We start from the raw sequence: 20,677 nt of genomic DNA, 5'->3' as shown, positions 1-20,677 counted from the left end.
CTAAATGTTTCTGTGAATCTATGATTCTAAATTCATGCTCAAATACCCTGTGTTATCTTCTCCATTTAGTTTTCCTGGCTGAGTAAATTGGTGATTGAAATTCTTTAGGTAAGAGGATGTTGCTGCTCTCATGTGTTTGGTAGCATCTTACCCAACGTTTGATTTGACAGCCAGGTATTAATAATCTGTGAGCCTGGAGATGGGAGTCTGATAAGAGAGCAGGGTGGTTTCTAAACATTCATAGGTGGTGGAAAACACTAATCAATGGAGCTCAGGGACCTACAAAAACAGTACGGAAGGAAAAGAAATTTCTTCAACCTATGGATCTATAAGTAAGTACAAAATTATCAGTCGGTCCAAGTTCCAGGGAAAGGTCTTTCTGGGGAAGACGACACTAAATTATGCCAGCTAAGTGTAGAAAATAAACAGTATACTAATATCCCAATAAAATACAACCAAGAGCTGGTCCAAGAGGAATATAGAGTAGTAATGCCCTGACTGATGCTCTCAGACATGTATCTCCTAGAGGGAATTCAGGATAACTGTTCAAATAAATGTCATCCTCAGTCTTCTATGCCATATTTCTTCAAAAATGTGAAAATCTGAATGTATTGGATTATAAGGAATGTGTGTAAGAAAATACAAGACAGCTGCAGGTCAGGCAGTCAAACCAATTGCCCTTGCATAGGCACTTGAATTACCACTGAATACTCAATTTTTCCTTTTATGCTCAAGTAGCATGGGGATGAACATCTGACAGTTGGCATACTCCACTTCAGAAAAGACTCTAGGAAAATCATGACAAGAATTTTACTGGCATGTGTTTATAATCTCTGCTGCTTGAGACTTGATTAAGGAACAGAAGGAGCTCCTTGGGGAGTTTGCCTTTTGGTTAGGCAAGCATTTGTTATCCCACAGCAATTATGTTATCTCAGCCCATAAACTTTTATCTTGTAAGTGGCTGGGGAAAAACTCTCTCCTTTTGCCAGTAAGATGTAATTGTTGTTTCGTCAGTTTAAGAACCCACAAAATTAGAACTGGTGTATATTGAGCAATTGTACTGCCCTGTTCTGTGGCTTTTGTCTTGAAATTAGTAATTCTGAGGTCTGGTTTTCTCCTTAATCCTCAAGTTAATGTGAGTTTGTAGCTCATAGATAAATCACAGAACTTGTTTAGTCTAAACTTTTTTTTTAATCACTCCTTTATCTGATTGCACATCTCTTAGACTGGAGATTAAAATCGTTGGGTTTACTAAATTAGACAGTATTTCAGATCGAGGTACTAGAATGGCTCTAGAGGGGGGCAGTGAAGCTGGTGGGAGGCTGGAAGGTGTGTGCTGTGAGGAGCAGCTGAGGACACTGGGTTTGTCTGGTTTGGAGAGAGGAGGCTGAGGGGTGACCTCATCACTCGGGCTTCCTGAGGAGGGCACGTGGAGAGGGAGGTGCTCTTCACCCTGGGGGCCAGCGACAGGAGCACGGGAGCCCTTCAAAGCTCTGTCGGGGAGGTTCAGGCTAGATGTTAGGAAATGTTTCTTTCCCAAGAGGGTGGTCAAACGCTGGAACAGGCTTCCTGGAGTGGTGGTCGATGCCCCAATGCCCTTCAGGTGCTTTAACTTTTGGTTGATCCCAGAGGTGCTCAGGGAGTTGGACAAGATGGTTGCTGTAGGACCCTACCAACTGGAAGGACTCTGTTCTATTCAGGTATCCAATACAAAACAATGTTTGGGGAAATGAGTCATTCCCCACAGGTTGTTTGTTATTAATGACTTCCGTATTTGCCACTTAACCTGAATAATCTTGCTAGTTATGGTGAAACTTCATCCCACGTTGTACCAGGTGATATCAGAGGAAAGAAAGTATCTGTGGTTTTTTTTCTTAGCAAAGTGAATCAGAGCTTTGTTTTGTGGTAGCATACCACAGCTCTGATTGAACACAGTCTTCTAATTTGTAAAGATCAGGAAAGACAGATAAAGTTTGAAGCAAGTAATCAGAATACAATAGCAGGCATTCTGAGTCAGAGTGAAGGTTTATCCAGCCCAGCACTCTGCCTCTGCCAGTGGCCAAAAAAGGATGGCTAGGGAAGGATAAAAGAATGTGGCAGGCATGAGTGATGATACTTGTAGGTGATCTCTCAGCCCCGAAGCTATTTGCCACACAAGAACTCCCTGAGCCAAAGGTTGCCTCTGTTTACTCAGAAACCTCTGCATTTCCATCACCTCGTCCGATTCCCTCAGAACACAAACGAACCTGCCGTCCGTGTCCTGTGGCAAACAGCTCAGCCAAACGTTAGGTGAAGAGCCATCTCATTTCTTTTTTTTTTTTTTTTTTGTTGTTGTTGTCATTTTGAACCCGCTTCTTGCTAGTTCAGTTTAATGGCCCACTTGTTCAAAAAAGGACAAACAAAATATTCTTCTAGTTCTCAAGAAAATGCATCCTGGCTATCGTGTCCTTCATGAGTGCCCCTTGGAGTCGTCCTGCGTTCACCAGCAGGATGATCCATTTGCCTCCTCCACAGACAACAAACATCAAATGCCCTATTTCAAATAATGTGGGGTTTTTCTTGCTTTAAACAACAAACTGTTGGGTGTGGGGGATGTAGGAAGCATCTTTTCACCAGCTGAGCCCTTTGTCCCACTGTTGAAGCACCCCTCAGGGCTCAGCACGACCCACGTTCCGTAGCCTTTGTTATGGAGAATGTGAAACTCCACGGCCTGGTCACCTCTCACCTTTCGTAGGAGATATCTTTGTAATGATGAATGGTTCTCAGTGGATCTACACCCACGTTACCTCGCTTATAGTGCGATCCAAGTGTAGTTCAGTTACTGAAAAATCAAATATCTGGTAGTTTGGGGTGTTACTTGAGGACTGATGCACAGAGACTCTTCTCCCCGTGACAAGACAGTTGTTCTCTGCTAGTCACGCAGATGAGAAGGAAGAACAGCCTGGCTCAGAGCACAGGATTGCAAACAGGAAGAAGATTATTCCGTGTTTCTCTGAAACCAATCCCAGAGGAACCATCTCCCGACACGTCCATCCGCATCCCCGCTGGGCTCGGGTTGGTTGCACAGACAGTCGATGCTGTTGGGGCTGTTTGGGATCAAGGTGCCTTTACCAGCAGGAAATGAGCAACTATGGTTTCTGTGCCTGAGCTCTGAACTCTCATCAGAGGCATCGGGCTTTGTCACCACTGACTGGGCTGGATTTGAAAACTCTTCTGTGCTAATAAGTTACTCACTGTGTTTAAGCTCAGAAACACTTTCATGCATATTGTCCTCTGAGGAAGTGACTAACAGCTTATCATTCAAAATGCAATGACTTGGGTCTTGCAAATTGCAGTGTCTTTTCCAATTAGTTATCTTACTGAAAGAGCTTAGTGATGAGGAGAGGCAGTAAATAATTTTGGAGTGGTTTAGAAGCTTTTGGAGGAGCAGACAGAACTCCCTGCAGCTGGAGGGGTGTTAGAGGGATCCGTGCCGGCGCCTGATGGTGATTTTCAGTGCACTGGGGGAAAGTCTTGTAGATGCTGTGCCAGTGTGTGCTGCTTCTGGTTTTAGTGTTCTGTGCAGAGGTCTGCTGCTGCTTTTCAGTGTTTAAATGCATCGTTTATTCATGCTTTTTCTGCAGGTTTTCCAGACAGAAAATAATGGGCAAATAATACGAGATTTCACAATTCTATATTACGGTTAAAATTTTCAGAGCTCTTTTGACAAATCATTGTCTACCGGGAGGTAAAGTGAGTTTTCCTCTCCCCCTCCATTTATGGTATTTCAGTTAATGTTTTTAGACTCAAAATACTAGTGCCCAAACCCCCTTTGCAGTGATTAACTTCCATACTGCGCAGCCCCACTGCTGTAGGTAACCCTTACTTTAGCCTTTGGAGCTGGCAATTTTCTCACAAAGATTAATTTAAAAAAGCACTTTTTTTTTTTACTACATCACTTTTGAAATAAGCAGAGCATTTTACTTTTACCAGTAATTTGCAAGCTATCAAAAGAACAGTTGAGGTTCATCTGCAGGTCAAATGGCTGAAGACCAGACTTGAAGATTAGCGAAGAAGCGAAGTGAAACGTGGCTGGAGACATGTTGCCTCATGAACCCAATCTTCTGCTGTTAATTGAGAAAGGTGTGGGGTGGTATGAAGAAATAAATGTGCTTGTTTCCCCTACAAAACTCTTGGTTGGTCATGACCACATCTGTCACCAATGTCCTGATATGCCCAGGCCACTTCCTTCTCATCCGTGCAAGAGGAAGCAGGAGTTCAGGGAACTCATCAGCCATCTTACGGGATTTCACTAACGACAAGAACACCCTTTACTTCACAACAGCTCTTCCAGGCTCTGTATTTCCTCGTTCCTGTATTTTAGTTTTCCAGACATGTCATAGCTGTAATTAATTTGCGATAACTGCTGTAAACTTCTTGCTGCTTTACTGAGAGGCTTTCTTTCCCCTCCTTTTATTACTTAAGTTAAATAACTGACTGCACAGTAACACTGCCTTGAAAAATAGCAAAACCACAATCTTGGGGACTGTAAAATGACTACACATGGCTTATGGTTCACATTGGACAGTTGAAGACTTGATAGAGAAATTTAATATATTATGTATGTATTTTATTCATTTATTTATACAGATGGTGAAGAAGTGCCCAGAGTGCCACAGTGATGTGAAGAAGCAGCGATTAATCCAAGTTTTCTTCTGGTCCTAATCTCACTGACAGGAAGGACAAGTACTTTGCACCAGCAGGAAGAAATCGCTGCACTCTGGCTCTCGAGCTGAGCAGCAGCAGGATGAAGGTTCATGTAAATATCTTTGATTCATACTGTGCACCAACACGTATCGGTTCTTCCTACAGAGGTGATCGAGTCTGAAAGGTCTCTCCACCCACTGGCAGGAGACAAAGCAGAATATTGTCCTCTGTTGGAGCTGAGAAGGTTAATTTGTTATTTTAGCCTGTAAATTCTGCTGTGGCCACTCGGGCTGAAATTTTATATCCTGGGGGCGACTGTCCCAGGCCCTTCAGGTAATACCAGATCCTGGAAAACCCCTGGTGATGGCAGGAGAGTGGAGCCAAGCTGCCCAGACTCCCCATCCTTACCCCCCTGGTGTTCCTGGAAGAAATGATTCACACTCGCTGTCTGGCAGCATCTGCTGTCTCCAATAGCAGAAGATACTGAAAGGGTGACTTTATTTTTTAAAAACAAACCCAATTCCCTTTGGTGCACCCCAAAGCCTGATTCCTTCCATCGTGCTGGGCTTTTTTTAAAACGTGCTTCTAAGGAGACTATTTTCTGCTCAGTACTGATATTACCATTGTGCCTGCGTTATCTGATGTTTACTTTCCAACAACATAAAGGAACTAATTGATTTAAGAGTTTAAAATAAATCAACGTTAGATGGGTTAAAAATCCTTCATACTTCCACTCTCTGTGAGTAGTGGCTATGAGCGGTTAACCTGAAAAATTGTGTCAATTTTATATCTTCAGTAGTGACTGTAAATTAAACTAAATAAAACCATTTTTGTCTTAATTGGGTTTTGTTTGATTTTTTTTATAATTAAAATTTTACAAAATATAAAAACATTGGGTAGGAGTAAGTGGAAAGGTTTATACTGTGGGATTTTTGACACTTGAATATTTTTATTTCACAAAAATGAGCAAAGGGTTGTATTGTCACTTGCTAATTAGTTTAGGGGTTCCTGTGAGGACAGAGACCCTTCATATAGCATATGTGTTCAGAATTGTCTGGAATAATACATTCTCTAGTAATTTTAGGGGTGGTTTTATCCCCTCAGCCTGTTGGTGGATTTTCATACCAATGGAACTTCGGAAAATTTGATGACGTTAATTGATAAAATTGAAAAGTGAGCTGCATTTTAACAAAAATGTCAATGGTTCTTATTTCCCCCAGATATGGAATTCAAAACTGGTGTCACCTCAGATCTCACAGTTGCTGGGATATTGGTCCTCCCTGAGGAAATGTCTTTTTTCAGACTGGAATCCACTTTACATAGAAACAGTCTCGCAGTGTGTGATACTGTGCCTTGGCACTAACGTGTTGAATAACGTGTGTCTATTCAAGTCGGTTCACTGGTCAGACTACCTGAAGCACAAGAGAAGTGATGTTTTTAAATGGCAGTGAAACAGGAACTTTGATTATTTCATTAACTAATAATTAGAAATAACGGAGATTTAGATGGGAATGGAGGTAATTTTGGGGTAGCATATATTCTGACATGTTTAAATCGGAATGAATTTTACCTTCTACTTGTGTATTGAATGTTCAGTGGTTTAGGTTCTGAGAATGAGAATAAATATAATGCAGAGAAAGCTCTAGATATTTGAAATCTGGGGGAAAAAAAAAAAAAAACAGAAAAATGTAAAAATGAGCAGGAAAGGATTTCGAGGGTGATGTCCAAGGCAGCAGTGTCTTGCAGAAGGGCTCTGAGTTCTTTGATGATGGAGAAGCTGCGTTTTGCTGGACTGAAATCTTGCCAGAAACATGGAAGAAGACAGTTTTGTTTCCCAAAACCAAAGCAACTCCATTCCTGAAATGTGCTTAATTTCATTTGTTGGTCAAGGGTTGTTTTTTTTTGTTGAGGCTGCACCTTCACAAGTTGTGCCCTGAGTGTTCTTTATCATTTGTTCTCTTTTGCTTTTTTTAACCAGTATAGCAATAACTATTGCATTACAAAAGTGGGTTTTTTAAGAAGATTGATGCTCTTGGGAAGGCAGGTCAGGCCAGTGCTGATGGTTTTCAGTCAGCAGCTGCGGGGTGATGTGGATTCCCTGTGTGGGACAGGGCTCGTGGCCGATTCCGAGCGGGTCCCTGCAACTTCTCCCGGCGCTTCCTTGGCGAGGAGCTGGGTGGGGAATGGGAGAGCGCGGAGCGACGGCTGGAGCAGCCAGCAGCATCCTCTTCTTTAGCGGTGGGGTAGTCCAGTGCCTCGTCTGCTCTGAGACCTCCCCGTGGGGAGAACTGCAGCTTGCTGCTTGTGCCACTGGAGGGAAGCCACGGCCCAGGCCACGAGCTTGTGCTGCCAGCGAGGCAGTGAAATGATGGCTTTGGGTTTGCCCGCTGGGAACTGCGGAACTGCTGTAGGACCCACCGAGACTGGGTGAAACATTTAAAGGTACGTGTGATTTGCTGGGACAAAGATTATTACACTTTTTTTTTTTTTTGCTTCCTTCTCAATCAGAATATTTTTCTAGCTGTGTTTTTTTCCTTGCCACTGGAGGAGTTAGTTCTGAAGATTGTTCCTACCTGGGCACACTGTTGTTAGTGAGATGGAGCAGAGGAACTACGTTAAAAATATCTCGGTGCCATCAAGAGATTCACGTGTTCCTTCCTTTACTCTTCAGCAGCTGGATCACCTTGCTGCAGATTTACTGTTGATGTGCCTTCGCTAGCTGAACCCTCTGACAAGCTCTGAAACGCTTCTGTGTCCCCATGGGTGAGTCTGCTGTGCACAGATGGAATTGATTCGGAGTTAAGTGGCTTTGCTGCTGCTTTCTGCTGCAGTGGGGATCAACTGCAGCAGGTCTGGAAGTCTGGTTCCCTGCTGCCAGCAGCTCTCGGGCAGGACGGAGGGATGCGAACGCATCCTGGAGACGGGAGAGCATCCAGCCTGCAGGAGGTTTCCTTGTTGGAGCCTTATCTGCTTAGTTTTAGTCTTAATGACAGAATTTAATGATTCTGTCGTTCCTGACCTTTCTTGGAGAGGTTTGCTGAGAAGTTATGCCTGTCAATTTTAAAATAAAAAAAAAAAAGAAAAAAACCAAGCTGCTGCAGCCCTGACTGGTGAGAGCAAATAGGCTTTTACATGGCATTGTCCTTCAGCAGGTTTTACTGTAAACCAGAAGCAGAGTGTTCTCTGTGGGAGAACACAACTCTGAGCTTGAGGTCTCCAGGTCTCTACCCTTGCAGATCACTTGGTGTCACCGAAGAGCAGCCCCGTTCCCCGTTAGTGTTTACGCTGGGGCGTCCCTGCCCGGTTTCTGGGAGCCGGGTGCCAGCAGGTTACCTGGCCTCTGGCCCTCCCCGGCCTCTGCCCCGGGGCCGGGCACCGCGGGCTCCACGTGCTCCCCGTGGCAGGTTGCTGAGGAATCCAGTTCTCACAGAGGGCTGTCCCCACGCATTTCCACTCCCCAAATTCCAAAGAAATGTTCCGAGGCTCGTGCGTCACCGAACCTTTCGTGACCCCAGTACGAGCCTCCTGAATGTGTTTAGAATGCTGCTTCCTCCCCCACTGCCCCAGCAGTAAAGCTGCTTCCAATGAAACCTTGAAGAAGAGGGTCTGTAGGAACCAGCTGTCAGGACGTGCTGCAGATACTGATCTCTTGTTGTCTTGGAACTAACTGAATTTACAAGAAAGAGACACAGAGAGTACATCACTTAGGAAAAGCAGAAAGTGAAAACAAGAGTTATTTCAGACAAAAAAAAAAAAAAATCTTCATTGCTCCAAGTGATTAGAGGAACTGATCCCGGAGGAGTGCTCAGGAAGAAGAAAACCCATCGTGGACACTCCTTGCTGATTTGGGGCAGAAATGACACATGAGTTACAGATCATGAAGGAAGTAGATATTAATCTCTGTTTATTGCCATTGCTATGCCTGTACCTGGGATAGTGTCTTGTCACTGAAATGACAGTGTTTTTCCCACATAAGACTGAAAGGACTTGGGGAAAAGACCAAAAATAACAAAAAAGCTGTTTTATCAGGAAGATGTGTCTTTGCTTGGAGGAGTGGCTACTGATTGGGAGCGAGGAATTGCTTTGCTTTTCAGATTTTTCTCTGAATTTTAGTGAGAAGCCTGATTTTGCAAGAGTAGTTTCGAAAAGCAGTGCTGCGGGGCACCCCAAAGCTCCCAGCAGTGTGAAATGATGCCCTGTGTGGGGAAGTGAGATCAGAGCCATGAGAATATGATGCTGAATCCCTTTGCTAAGCTACCTCTGCAGGCCAGAAAGTCAGTAGTGAGTCAAGTTTTTGCTCTCCAGTGACCCCTGGTAGGTTCACTGGGCAAGTGAAACAACAGAGAAAGATTAGTTGAAGGTGGTTGTTCTACTGGACTGACTCCCTAAAAGCTTGGGGTTGCCTTGTCTGACCCATTGACATGGTATTTCACACTCTAAATATTAATCTGACAAATTTTTAGGCACTGTTAGATTGAGAAAAAAACTAATTGATGATGCTACAGAGGTGAGGAGCTGCGGGCTCAGAGCTGGCTGGCGTCTTCCATCGCAGCGGTTACCGTGAGGAACGGCCCTGAGGTGCCCTCCAGGACGTTCCTGCCTTTGCTTCGTACATTTTGTGGGTCCCTCCACCCACAAAGAGGTGTGAGCAGGTGCTCTTTGGTTTTCTTTCAGTCGAAGCAGAATATGCAGGGAGACAGAAGAAACGAAGCCGTTCGGATAAACTCTTTTGAGTAATCCTCTCACAAACGTCGCAGCATGACCCTTGGTCACTTTAAGCTACTCATGAGTTTGCAAAAAGGCTCGATGACTTGATTTCTGTTGCAGTTTCTTGGAAAAGTCCAGATATGTCAGCAAGGGGGCTGAAAACAGGCTAAAGAACCATGTGAAAATCATCGTAGGAAAATTGAGATCAGGCTTCTGCCCACCAGAGGAGGAAACGCGTTGCCCTTGCTGAAGGCTGCTCTGGGGTGCCAGGCTGCCCTTGGGTGGGGTGAGCCCAGACTAAAGAGGCTTTGCTTAAACTCTGCAGCCAGGGCAGCTGCGGTGTGGGTCTCGGTGCTTGACTCAGACTAGTGATGAATTTCACCCAAAAAATATCTCCAAGAGGATGTGCCTCAGTCCCAGGGGAGTGCTGGGAGGTTAATTGATACATTTAATTACTGAGATGATGCATGCTGACAGAGCAAAGCCCCGTTAGTCCTTGGCTGGGGGGCTCATGTCAAGAAGTGTTACAAATCATGGAGATTACTTTGGGGAGCTACAAGTGACTCAGATAAACCAGCAGCTGAATTAAAATCCGTTTGAGAGTGGCCTGTGAAGATCAGCCCCTCGCCTGTTTGGTGCAAATAAACACAGCCTGGGCCCTGCGGTCAGAGCGAAATCCTGAACCCCTTTGACTCCAGCTGGAGCCACAGTTTTTTCTTTAACCGTGGCTGTGAGAAACTGATCTTCCTGGAAGGAGCTTTGGATTCCTTCTGGCCATCGGGGATTGCTTCTTCCTGGAGAGCAGGAAGCTGGGTTGGATTTTCGGTGTAAATGGGGTGGTTTAGCTCTTGTAGGTTCCATCTTTAACAGCGTTAAGAATAAAGTCCAGGAGATTCACCAGGGGCTGACAGGGGGAGGCGAGAGGCTCGTCCTGGTGTTGCAGAAGGCAAATGCTCAAATGTTAATTCTCTGTAATGATTTGGCTGCTGGCTCCCGGGGAGAAAAACCTCCACATCCTCTCAGCACCTCACTAGGGCTCCACCTTCCCGGAGACTTTGCACTTGGTTTTTGAGGGCCTGGTCTGGTTGTGACTGTTCACAACTGCCTGTTCAGAGTCTCTTTGAGACGGATGCTGCCTCCTCTCCTTGGGGGTGGCTGGAAGACAAGGGGGACTGTAAGGGCCTCCCCAGCCACAAATGCCTCCAGCTCCAGCCCTTGTTACTCCTCAGGACACCTTCGAGATAGTACCCGGGTGTGAACAAGGTGTTTGGGCCTGGGCTGTGCACGTGGGATAACAACAATGTACAAGGTGTGAGTAGACATGGAGGGAACAAGCCTGAAAAGAATATTTGGGGGCACTGAGAGATGGGGACAGGAGGAGCCCAGTTTTCTTGCAAAGGAGAAAGCTGCTGCTCCAGAGGGTTGTGGTTCAGACCCACAGCTCAGCCCTGTGTGTCACAGCTCTCAGAACACTGTGGTGTTGGGCCTCCCAACACGAAACAGTACAAAATTTTCCCAATTTTTTTCTGCGATTCTGTAGTTGGTGTTTGATGCTTGTAATGGCTCAGTGGCCTGAGCTGCCCCATAGAGCAAAGAACGTAGGTGGGAGTGGGAGAAGCTCAAGAGAAATACAAATTGTAGAAGTTGCCTGAGAAGCTGATTTTGAGGGTATTGAGCTGGCTTGTAAAAACAGGTCCTATTCCTTGTGGGCAGCCCTATTCCCGTGTGGAATTGCTTTCCTGAAGCTCAACGGGTGGGACATTTATTGAGAGCCCCAGCACGGGTACCAAGTGCTGCTGTTTGTCAGAGGGCTCCAGCCAGCAGAGCCTGGCCCCAGAGCAGTGAGACTAAAACCAGCACTTCCACAGCAAAGGACTTGCAGGGGGATTTTTTTTAGCCCCTCTGTGTCTCCAGAGGGGGATGTTTGGGAAGTTGGATGTTAAACAAATGCATTTAGGGACTGGCTACTGGGTTTGGACTGGTCTCTCCACGCTGTTCCAAGCCAGCAAGGCTTTGCGGGCTGGTGGTGGTTATCCCTGGTTTATCTTGAGAGACCAGACGGCTGGTGCCGCTCCCCTGGGGTCAAACCTACCAGCTGGTTTTGTTCCCACTGCTCGCCGGCCCTGGCAGAGCCCTGCCTGAGGCCGGGGGGTGGCTGGGGGGTCCCGGCACCCGCGGGCTGTGCCCGGAGAAGAGGCCACGGGGAGTTTGTGGCGCAGGACGGGCGGGTTGGTTTGTGTGACGGCGGCGGGGGGCAGGTTGCAGGGCCCTCTCCTGCCCCTTTCTCAGATGAAGACGTGAAGGGGGAGCGGTACAAAACTCCCCGGATTCCCCAGCTGCCTGCTCCGGGCGTCAGGATGCCATTTGTTGGTAGGTGTGTTTGTTTTCTTCCCTTCCACTGATTGGAAAGTTTAAACCCAAGAAGAAAGCTGAACTTTTTTTTTTTTTTCTCAGCTGGCTCTTTGGAATCACTTCCAGCTTTCCCCCTTTTCTCTGCCTTGCGGCACTGTTCCGACAGGAGGGATGGTGTCGGGGAGGAAATGCAGGGGCAGGGTCTCAGTTCAGTCTCCGCTCTGTTCATCACGGGCTCGGTACGGAGCTTTCCTGCTTTTACACGCTTCTTTACATCCTGTGCTTTTCCTTCCCCCAGGGCTTGCGGCGTGGGGGGCACCCAAGCAGGCGCAGCTGGAGCGGGGGGAGCAGCAGCCCCCCAGCCTGCACCTTGCAGGGGTGCCTTTGGATTTTCTCAGCTTCAGAGAGAATCGGGTGAGACGGGCGAAAGGACCCAGGACCTGAGGCTGACGGATTTACACCGGGGCCGAGCGGGCAGGCAGGGCCTGGCTCTGCTCAGGGCTGTGCCTGCGGGCTGAGCGCTGTGTCCACTGAAATCTTTGGGGTCTCAGATTTACAGCGAAGTGGCACCTCTAAGAGAGTTAAACGCCGACCTCCTCCGCGGCGGGATGTCGTTATCCCCCAGCAGGTACTTCTGAGTGTTTTAGCGTTACAGTCGGAGTTCGGGTGTCATCCTCTGCTCCTGAGAAGGTTCGAGCTTCAGGACTCAACACTGGGGCTGTTTTAGCAGGGTTAGTGCCCTGGGCCCAGCGCGGGGGTTGCTCCTGTCCCTGGCTGGAGCAGCCCCCCCCAGCACCGCTTTCACTGCTTCCAGCCCTGGCCAGAAAGGGCTCCTCTGGGCTGTGGTTTGGGGGGGAACTGTGCCCCCAGCAGCCAGAGGCAAAGGCTGTTCCTGGGAAGTTATTTACAGCCTGGGAAGAGCGTGTTCACGGGGCGCATTTCCCTAGACAAACAAACAAAAAAAATAATCCTCAACGCGCCCCTGTTCGACTCGCAGCTCTGCGCTTCCCACCTGCCTCCTGGTTCCGCACAAGTCAAAAAAAAAAAACCCACAACTTTTGCTGCCCTGAGAGCTGCCTGCCTTATCTGTGAAGCAGAAACAGGAGCGAAGGGAGCGTTCGGGCTGGACGGGGCCGCGGAGCCGGGACCGGCCGCGCCGGGAGGTTGGGACGGGGGGGCCGGGATCCCGCGGGCCCTTGCGTAAGAGGGTCTTTCCCACGGGCTGGGCTATAAAGGTGCTGCCCGGCGAGGGGAGAGGCGCGGAGCGGCGCGGAACGGGGGTGCGGGACGGGGAGCGCTCCCGGGGAGGAGCCGCTGCCGGGGGCTGGGCTGGGGAGGGACGGGGCTGGGGAGGGAGGGCAGGAGCTCCCGGGGGATGCGATGGGGAGGGATGGGAGCCCTCGGCTGCTGCCCCACCGCCTCGCCCGCAGCCACGGCTCCCGGATTTGGGGGGTGATTTCCCTCCTCCGAGCGCTTACGCATGTCGGGGCGATGCGTGAGTCAGGAGCGGGGTCTGCTGCTGCCCCTGGGCCGGGAGAGCCGCGTCTCCCTCGGAGGAAGGTCTGTTATAAAAACTCAGCCTTTCATCACCGTCCTTACCCGCCCATCGCTCTCTTTCAGCTTTAAAGCCGGGGCGGCGAGACCGGTGCTGCTGCCGAGAGGAGCTCCAGCCCCTGAGGAACCGTCTCCGTGTCCCCAGGCTCCTGGTCGCGGCGCTCGGGGCGATGTTACCCCACCACGTGCTGAGCCGAAGGCCCCTGCCCCAGGTAACGTCCCGTCTGCTCCGAGGGCTGGGAAAAGGAAAGGGGGGGATAGACACCACTTTGGGATTTTTCCGGTCCTATACGGAGCGTCTGGGTTCCCCAAAAAAGTTTAGTTCCTGCGGAGCACGCTGGGGATTTGCTAGTTTGAAAAACTCCCCTTCTGCTTCTTCATCTGCAAAGGTTTTACCCCAACCGGGGTGAAAAGAGGGGGAGAATGGGCTGCAGCTGCTTCTGGCGCTAAAAGAGGGAAAACGGGGTTGCGAAGGCTCCGCAAAATGGGTTTGAGAAGCATCGTTTGGGGAGGGTGCTCTGACACCCGGGACCCCAAGCGCAGGGCGAGGGGGAGGCACGTGGGGGGCAGCGGCGGGTCCCCGGTGCCACCGTGGCTTCACCCCTGGGGCCGGGGCCAGCCAGCGAGAGGCGGGGGGATAATTTCTCCCGTCTACAGCGGTAACGCACCCTGTGATGCGGGAGCCGCGTTTGCCTCTGCAAGAGGACGAGCTGAGGGCTCTTTGCGCTGTCTCTGCTGCAGTGGATGTTTGCCCCTCTCCTCCTCCTCCTCCTCCTCCTCCTGCCTGAGCTCGGCTGCAGCGCCCAACCCACTTACCGATGGAAGGATGCGGTGACCAACGAGAAGCTCACGTGCCAGCAGTGCCCGCCGGGGACCTTTGTGGCACAACACTGCACCAGGGCCAGGCAGACGCTGTGCCAGCCCTGCCCGGATTTGCACTACACGCAGTACTGGAACTACCTGGAGAAGTGCCGGTACTGTAACGTCATCTGCGGGGAGAAGCAGGTGGAGGTGCAGCAGTGCAATTCCACCCACAACCGCGTCTGTCAGTGCCAGGAGGGCTACTACTCCGAGATGGAGTTCTGCATCAGGCACTCCGAGTGTCCGCCGGGCTCCGGCGTAGAGAAACCGGGTAAGTGCCCTCATCAGGTGGCCGTGGCAGTGGTGGGTGTGCTGGGAGGCTCCTGGCACATCCCAAAATCTCTACTAAAGCTAAAAACCAGGGATGGAGCTAAAAATCAAGAGGCTGATGGTTGCCCATAGCCTGACCTCCTCCCCTTGTGCTCACCAGCGTGCTGCCGTCCTTGCTAGCACGTGAAGCTGCTTCCCAGCTCCTTTTCCAAGGAGTGATTTGTTGGGTTTTTCCCTCGCTTTTGCTTTGAAAAGCCTTTGAAATCCCCCAGCACCACGCTCAGATAGGACATGGCAACCCTGATTACCTGCTTCACGTGCCGCAACAGGCAGAGCTGGGCCGTGATTCACCCGTCCCAGGAGCAGCAGCTCGTCCCACCGGGGCTCTCGGCGGGTGGAAAAGTCTGAGCAGCTCCAGCTCCTCTGTCAGCTCCCTTTTCCTCGCACGCGGATAGCCAGGGAGCTAATTATCTGGTCTGAAAAGGGCTGCTAATGATGCAAGGGTAGGACTGGTGAGTGTGTAGCTCTGGGGCTGGGTTTTGTGGTTTTTTTACTGAGTAATTTGGAGCAGCTGAATTCAAAACATGAAATGGATACATGGACAGGTTCCAAAACCATAAATCAGCCTCGTTTCATTTCACGTCTGGGGGAGATTCACGAGGCTGAGACACCGTCTCCTGGTAAGATCTAAGTCACAAGACGTTTTAAGGGGGTTATTTTTCCGTTCTTTCCCCAGCACAACTTGCCTGATGCCTTAGTTTCTCCCATTGCCATCTGGGCAAGCTTTCTAAAAATACAAGTTGCCGACGAGCGGGTTTCGCTCTCGCTGTCCCCTGAGTGACCGAGGACCAGGCTCTGTCAGGAAACCACAGCGTGGGCAGCATCGGCACAACCAGCCTTATCCTGCTTCGTGCTTTGAACTGTGGAGGCTTTTGAAGTCCTTCCATGTGCGGCACAGAAAAGCTCCAGGCTCGCAGGCCAGAGGAGAAATACCTGTTGTTTTCAGCTGATGCTGATGGTTAAGCATTTAGCGTTTGATTTTTTCCATGTGACTGTTAAAAAAAGCAGCGAGAGGTGAACCAGGTCTCCAAGCAGCGTGGGGAAGGGCTCTGAAATCAAACATCAATTCTGGCTGGAGGGTTGGCTGGAGCACTGAGGAGCCATGTGAGCAAGCTGGGGCGTTTGAGGACAAGCTGATTTTTTGTTATTATCATCAATTTTTTCTTACAAATGGCTTCTCGTGTGGAGAATGATGCCAGCCCAGACCGCCAGACCCAAGGGCAAGGACCAGGGTGGGTGGGCAGAGCCCGGGGCTGTGAGCTCTTGTGGCTGGTCGGGGACGCTCAGGGCCCGGGGGAGAGCTCGCTGGCTCCGGGGTGAATGGGTGCTTCGATCCGTGGGACACAGGGGGTGTTTTTTTTAGGGTTTTCCATTTGCAAATACTGCTTAGGCCTTGGGGTCATCAGCTGCATTTCTGGCAGAGCCACAACGGCCTGAAGCGGGTTGCAGCGAGGTGGAAACCTTGTTCTTAACTGTGCGTGTGAAGAGGAGATGAAAAGGGCCGTGAGGTTTTCTGCCATCGCGGCCGTTCCCTCTTCTCCCAAGGAATGTGGGAGACACCCTGGCGCGATCCTGCTCCCGCGGCACCGTCCCTGTGATCCAGCGGCGGGTCTGGCCCGGAGCCAGGGGGGGAACTGCAGAAGCTGCAGAAGCAAGCGAGCGGCTTTCACCTTCTCAGCGACTTTTGCTTTCACTTGGCCAGGAGCCTCCTGACTCTGCTGTGAATCAAAGGGCCAGTTCGTCACTCAGTTCACCCGTTGTCCCCGCTGTGTCTCCTGCCCAGGACGTGGCCCTTTTCCATAGCAGAGGAGATGTCCTGGGTCTGGAGCCTGGTGACAGTTTATCAGCACGTGCCAAACGCTTTGGCTTGGGAGATGAGGGGGGACAGTGCTGCTGTTTGCCCTGCGAGAGGACACACGCGTCCTGGGGAGGAGGGGGGTGTGTTGCAGGCGATGATCATTTCCAAACCATCACCCTGGTGCTCAAATGGTGTCTGGCACTTTGCTGACACGTCCCCAGCTCCCAGCCCTGCTCCCCTGCCAGCTCGTCACCCCGGGCTGACGCTCCCCCCTTGGCTCCCCGCACACAGGTACCCCCTTCGAGAACACCCAGTGCCGCCCCTGCCTGCGTGGCTTCTTCTCCTCCTCCAACTCCAGCACCAAGCCGTGCCAGCCGCACCAGGACTGCGAGCAGCAGGGGAAGGTGACCAACGTGCAGGGCAACCAGTACCACGACACCCTCTGCACCTCCTGCAGACTGGGGGGGACCAACAGCACACAGGCACCAGGTGAGCCATGGCTCTGTGGGCCGGGGAGGGGGGTGCTGGCACCAAGAGTGAACTTTCTGGTGACATTTTCTATGTAGGTGAAAAACAAGGTGAAACAGCTTGTAAAAGTATGGAGTGATCCATAATTAATAGCAATTATGGATAAAATACAGACTGTCTGCCTTCCTCTCCCTCCGGGGTCAGTCTGCTGTCAGCCAGAGCCCATGCAGGCTCCTCACTCTGCGAGAACAAAGAGCTGGCGGTGAAATCCTGCTGGTTCTCCCCAGGAACTGGGGTAACTGGGAGTGCTGGGACACGGGGACAGTTTTGGCGGCTGTAGCCGATCGCTCGCGGCGATGACCGATGGCTGGTGGCTGTGTAAACAGGCACGGTGTGAGGGCTGAGCCACCAGCTCGGCTCCTGACGTCCTCCCGCGCTCACCTCTCCCGGCTTTCAGCCCATTTTCCAGGAAGTTTTTATTGCGGCCGCAGCCTTGTCTCGTGCAGGCTGGATGGGGCAGAGTCCAAGGTGCATCGGAGCTGAGCGCAGGGTGGATTTTGACCTGTTGGGTGAAAAAGTGGAGACGTGGTGTCAACTGTGTGACCATGATAGTGCAGACGTAGCGCTGAGCCTCGGCAGAGGCTGAAGGTTGGGCGGCAGCTGCCAGTGGACACAGATTGTGGGATCATCAAATACCAGGTTGGGAGGGACCCCAAGGACCATCTGGCCCAAGCTTTTTAGGTGAAGGAACTGGGGAGAGCGATGGGCTGGCCCTGGGGGTGCTTTGTAACATGCACCCCGAGAAGTTAGGTTAACGGTTGGACCAGGTGAGCTTCAGGGTCGTTTCCAACCTTGATGATTCGGTGATTCTGTGAAATTAGGGGATAAGAAAGGGACTGAAAAACCTCTCGGGGGCCTGATGTCGGCTGAGGTGGGGCAGGCAGCTGTTTTGAACCACCCGCTCTGCCCTGAGCATCCAGCCTAGAGAGACAGGAGATGGACTCAGCCTGCCTGCTCTGGCTGGCAGTGAGCCTGCGCTCTTCAGAAAAATCAGTCACAGAGCCATAGAAGAGCCCAGGCTGGCAGGGACTTTGAAAGTTCATCTGGTGCAACCTTTGATGGGAAAAGGGGCCTGGATGAGATTAACCAGCGCCAGGTCCAGCCTCGTCCTGAAAACCTCCAGCGATGAGGACTCCTCCACATCCCTGGGGAGGTTGTTCCAGTACAAAAAAAAAATGCAGCTTGATAGAAGAGCTTCTCGAAAAGCTGCTTCTCCACAGAGCAAGGGGGCTCTTCCCCCCAGCAGCGTGGGAGAGGAGCTCTCGCCTTTCCATCCTGCCCTGGCCCCGCCGCCGTGGGGCATTTCCCCCCACAGAGCCTGACTCAGGCCCCTCGCCAGAGAGGGGATGAGAAGCTCCGTCGTCAGCGGGACGCGGTCCCGGGGCGCTGGGGGGGCCAGGTGAGAGCGGAGTCAGCAGCACGTGCGCTGACGCTCTCTAGGCAACGGCATCCGCGGCCAGCCCAGCCCTTCAGCTATTTATAGAGCGAGAGAAGCCCGTGAGCGATGGGAGCCGACGGGTATTTTTAACTCTGGTTCGTCGTGATTTCACCCGGGAGGCGCGCAGGCACCTGCCTTCCTCCTGCTGCAACGGCCACGGCCGAGCGATTCGGCTAAACCCCGAGTCTGGAGGAGAGGCCGAGTCTGGGCAAGGCAGCCTGACCTGCCCCACTATAACCAGTGAAACCTTTCCCAGTTTACGATGACACAAAACTGGGCTAGTCTCTCCTTGATTGAGTAATCGTTTGGCCTTGACTTCTTGAAAATTCTTTGTGATTTCATTCCTTAGGCTGGACGCGCTCCAGCGGCGCTTTAGCCAGGACAAAGTCTGTCCAAAAGCCCCAGTCTGGGCTATGCCTGGAGCTGATCCTGTCCCAAGATGTAAAAAATTTGTGTGGGGAAATGAAACTATCAGGAAAAAAATAACGTGTAAATATTTACTGCAATTACTTCAGGTTTTTCTGGAGTTTCCCCTCTTCCCCTACTCCCTGGCAGGGAGGAGCATGGAAAAGGTATATTTACTTTTTTCAAAATTACAGGAACTTTTACACATTGGTTTCTAACCGGCCTGTAGAGGCTGCTGCTGGGAAATCCAACCTGTGGTGAGGGCTGGGCCCGGTCTCCCAGGGCAGTTAGCTGGTGGAGACGGGCTTTGGCCAGTTAATGATGCCAGATTGGTGCTTTCCTCCTTCTCCTTCCTTCCAACCTCCCTTTGTAAAACGTTTACTCTCTTTGTTCCACCACACACCTGCCGGCGGCTGCCCTCCCTCTTCCCCCGTGACTTGGGCAAAGGACGAGCCCGCCGTGAGGCAGACGCTGCCACCGGGACTCGTGCTCTGCCCGGGCAGAGCGGGGTGGGCGTTGGACGTACGTGGCCGGGGGAGCTCAGATAACCCCCGACGGGGGAGGGTGGGCTGCGAGAGGTCCCTGCTCTGAGCCGCAGCTGGAGAGCGCTGCCCGGGCGAGGACAGCGTCGCAGGATCAAACAGTTTGGGTTGGAAAGGGGCCTTCAAGGGCCATCCAGCCCCACGGGCAGGGACATCACCTACATCAGGCTGCTCAGAGCCTCGTCCAACCTGGCCTTGAATGTTTCCAGGGATGAGGCGTTTCCCCCCTCGCTGGGCCGCTGACCCACGGGGAGGCTCGGTGGAGCCGTGACCTCCCGGTGTCCCACGGTCACCTGCCCTCTAACCTCTGGGTGTTTTTCTCCCACCAGCTCTAGGAGACGACGACTGTGAACAAGCCATGATCGACTTCGTGGCGTATCAGAACATCCCCATCCGAAAGCTGAAGCGCCTGCAGCAGATCCTGGAGCGCTCGCCGAGGAAGCAGGCGCTGGGGACCAGGGCGGCCGTCCAGGAGAAGTTCAGGACTTTCCTCACCCAACTCAAAGAGGGGCACTACGAGGTCACCAAGGAGCTGCTGGACGCTCTGCGAGCTGCCAAGCTGCACTCCATCGAGGAGAAGGTCCGCGAGCGCTTCCTCCTGGACTGAGAGCACGAACTGAACTTTTCGGGTGGTTTTGATTATTTTTTTTTTCCTTTTTTTTTCTTCTGTGGCTTCATTAATTTATTAATCTTTCCAAACCTAACTTGAAACGCAGCCTTAGAGAGGAGCGATGGGTCAGAGTCAAAGTGCTGTGGCAGCTGCAGTGGGTCCTGCTCTGCGGGCGGAGGGATCACTGGCCGCTGATTTTCCAGCACTCAGCGAAGGTCAATATTTTATCAGAAGAGAAACATGTGGCCAGGGTCCTTTCTTCTGGGGAAGAACCCAGCTCCCCCTTTTTTAGAAAACTGTCTGGCTTTGTTTACAGCTGTGTGGGTTTGGTTTTGTCGGGTTTTGTTTTTTTTTTTTTAGTTTTTTAACAGTGTTTCCCACAGAGGATTCACTTGCATTGGTTTGTCATGCTCTGTTTGGAGAAGGGAGTTTACTGCTGAGACACACGTTGGGTGTAGGATGCCTCTGAAGTCACTGGTACAGCCAGCTTTAAATTTATTTCTAAACTATCTGTTTTTATACCATGTGCGAGAGATGTTTTCTAAAGAAAGAAACAAAAGAAGTTATTTTATTATACGATTCTCTGCCACCAGAGCCCTTTCCTAGTCTCATTTGGAGGAGAGAAGTGGTGTTGCCAGTCCCAGCCCATCACCTTCTGACTCTGCTAACCCTCGCCTGCTTTTTTGCAGGTGCTCCACCCCCTGATCACACCACACCAGTCACCCACACGACACAACAGCCCACCGAGCCCAAACCCGGCCTCCCTGAGCCACGGCAAAGCGCAGCCTGTCTGCGCTGGGATCTGCCACCGGTGCGGGCCAGGGTGAAGGTCACATCTCTTGGGTCAGACCCTGAGCCCCAGGTCT

At 51.0% G+C, this 20,677-nt stretch overlaps 2 protein-coding genes across 3 annotated transcripts in view; both read left to right on the top strand.

Annotated features, from left to right (window-relative positions):
* Positions 1–5,483, top strand: part of RTEL1 (regulator of telomere elongation helicase 1) — a 49,962-nt gene extending 44,479 nt beyond the window's left edge. For both annotated transcript variants that reach the window (XM_074919980.1, XM_074919979.1), the window contains one exon: positions 4,630–5,483. In XM_074919980.1, the coding sequence (XP_074776081.1) occupies positions 4,630–4,661 (32 nt within the window). In that variant the 3' untranslated portion in view covers positions 4,662–5,483. The remainder of the gene's footprint in view (positions 1–4,629) is intronic.
* A 7,843-nt stretch (positions 5,484–13,326) lies between these two features.
* Positions 13,327–20,408, top strand: TNFRSF6B (TNF receptor superfamily member 6b). Its single transcript, XM_074919981.1, has 4 exons — positions 13,327–13,511; positions 14,041–14,431; positions 16,580–16,777; positions 19,531–20,408. The coding sequence occupies exons 1-4, from the start codon at positions 13,470–13,472 to the stop codon at positions 19,806–19,808; spliced, it is 909 nt and encodes a 302-aa protein (XP_074776082.1). The 5' UTR covers positions 13,327–13,469; the 3' UTR covers positions 19,809–20,408.
* Positions 20,409–20,677: the final 269 nt, after the last annotated feature.

The sequence above is a fragment of the Athene noctua genome, chromosome 16, assembly GCF_965140245.1.
Source record: "Athene noctua chromosome 16, bAthNoc1.hap1.1, whole genome shotgun sequence".
Taxonomy (NCBI): domain Eukaryota; kingdom Metazoa; phylum Chordata; class Aves; order Strigiformes; family Strigidae; genus Athene; species Athene noctua.
Note: the sequence above shows the minus strand (reverse complement) of the source record. Positions and strands in the feature narration are given on the sequence as shown.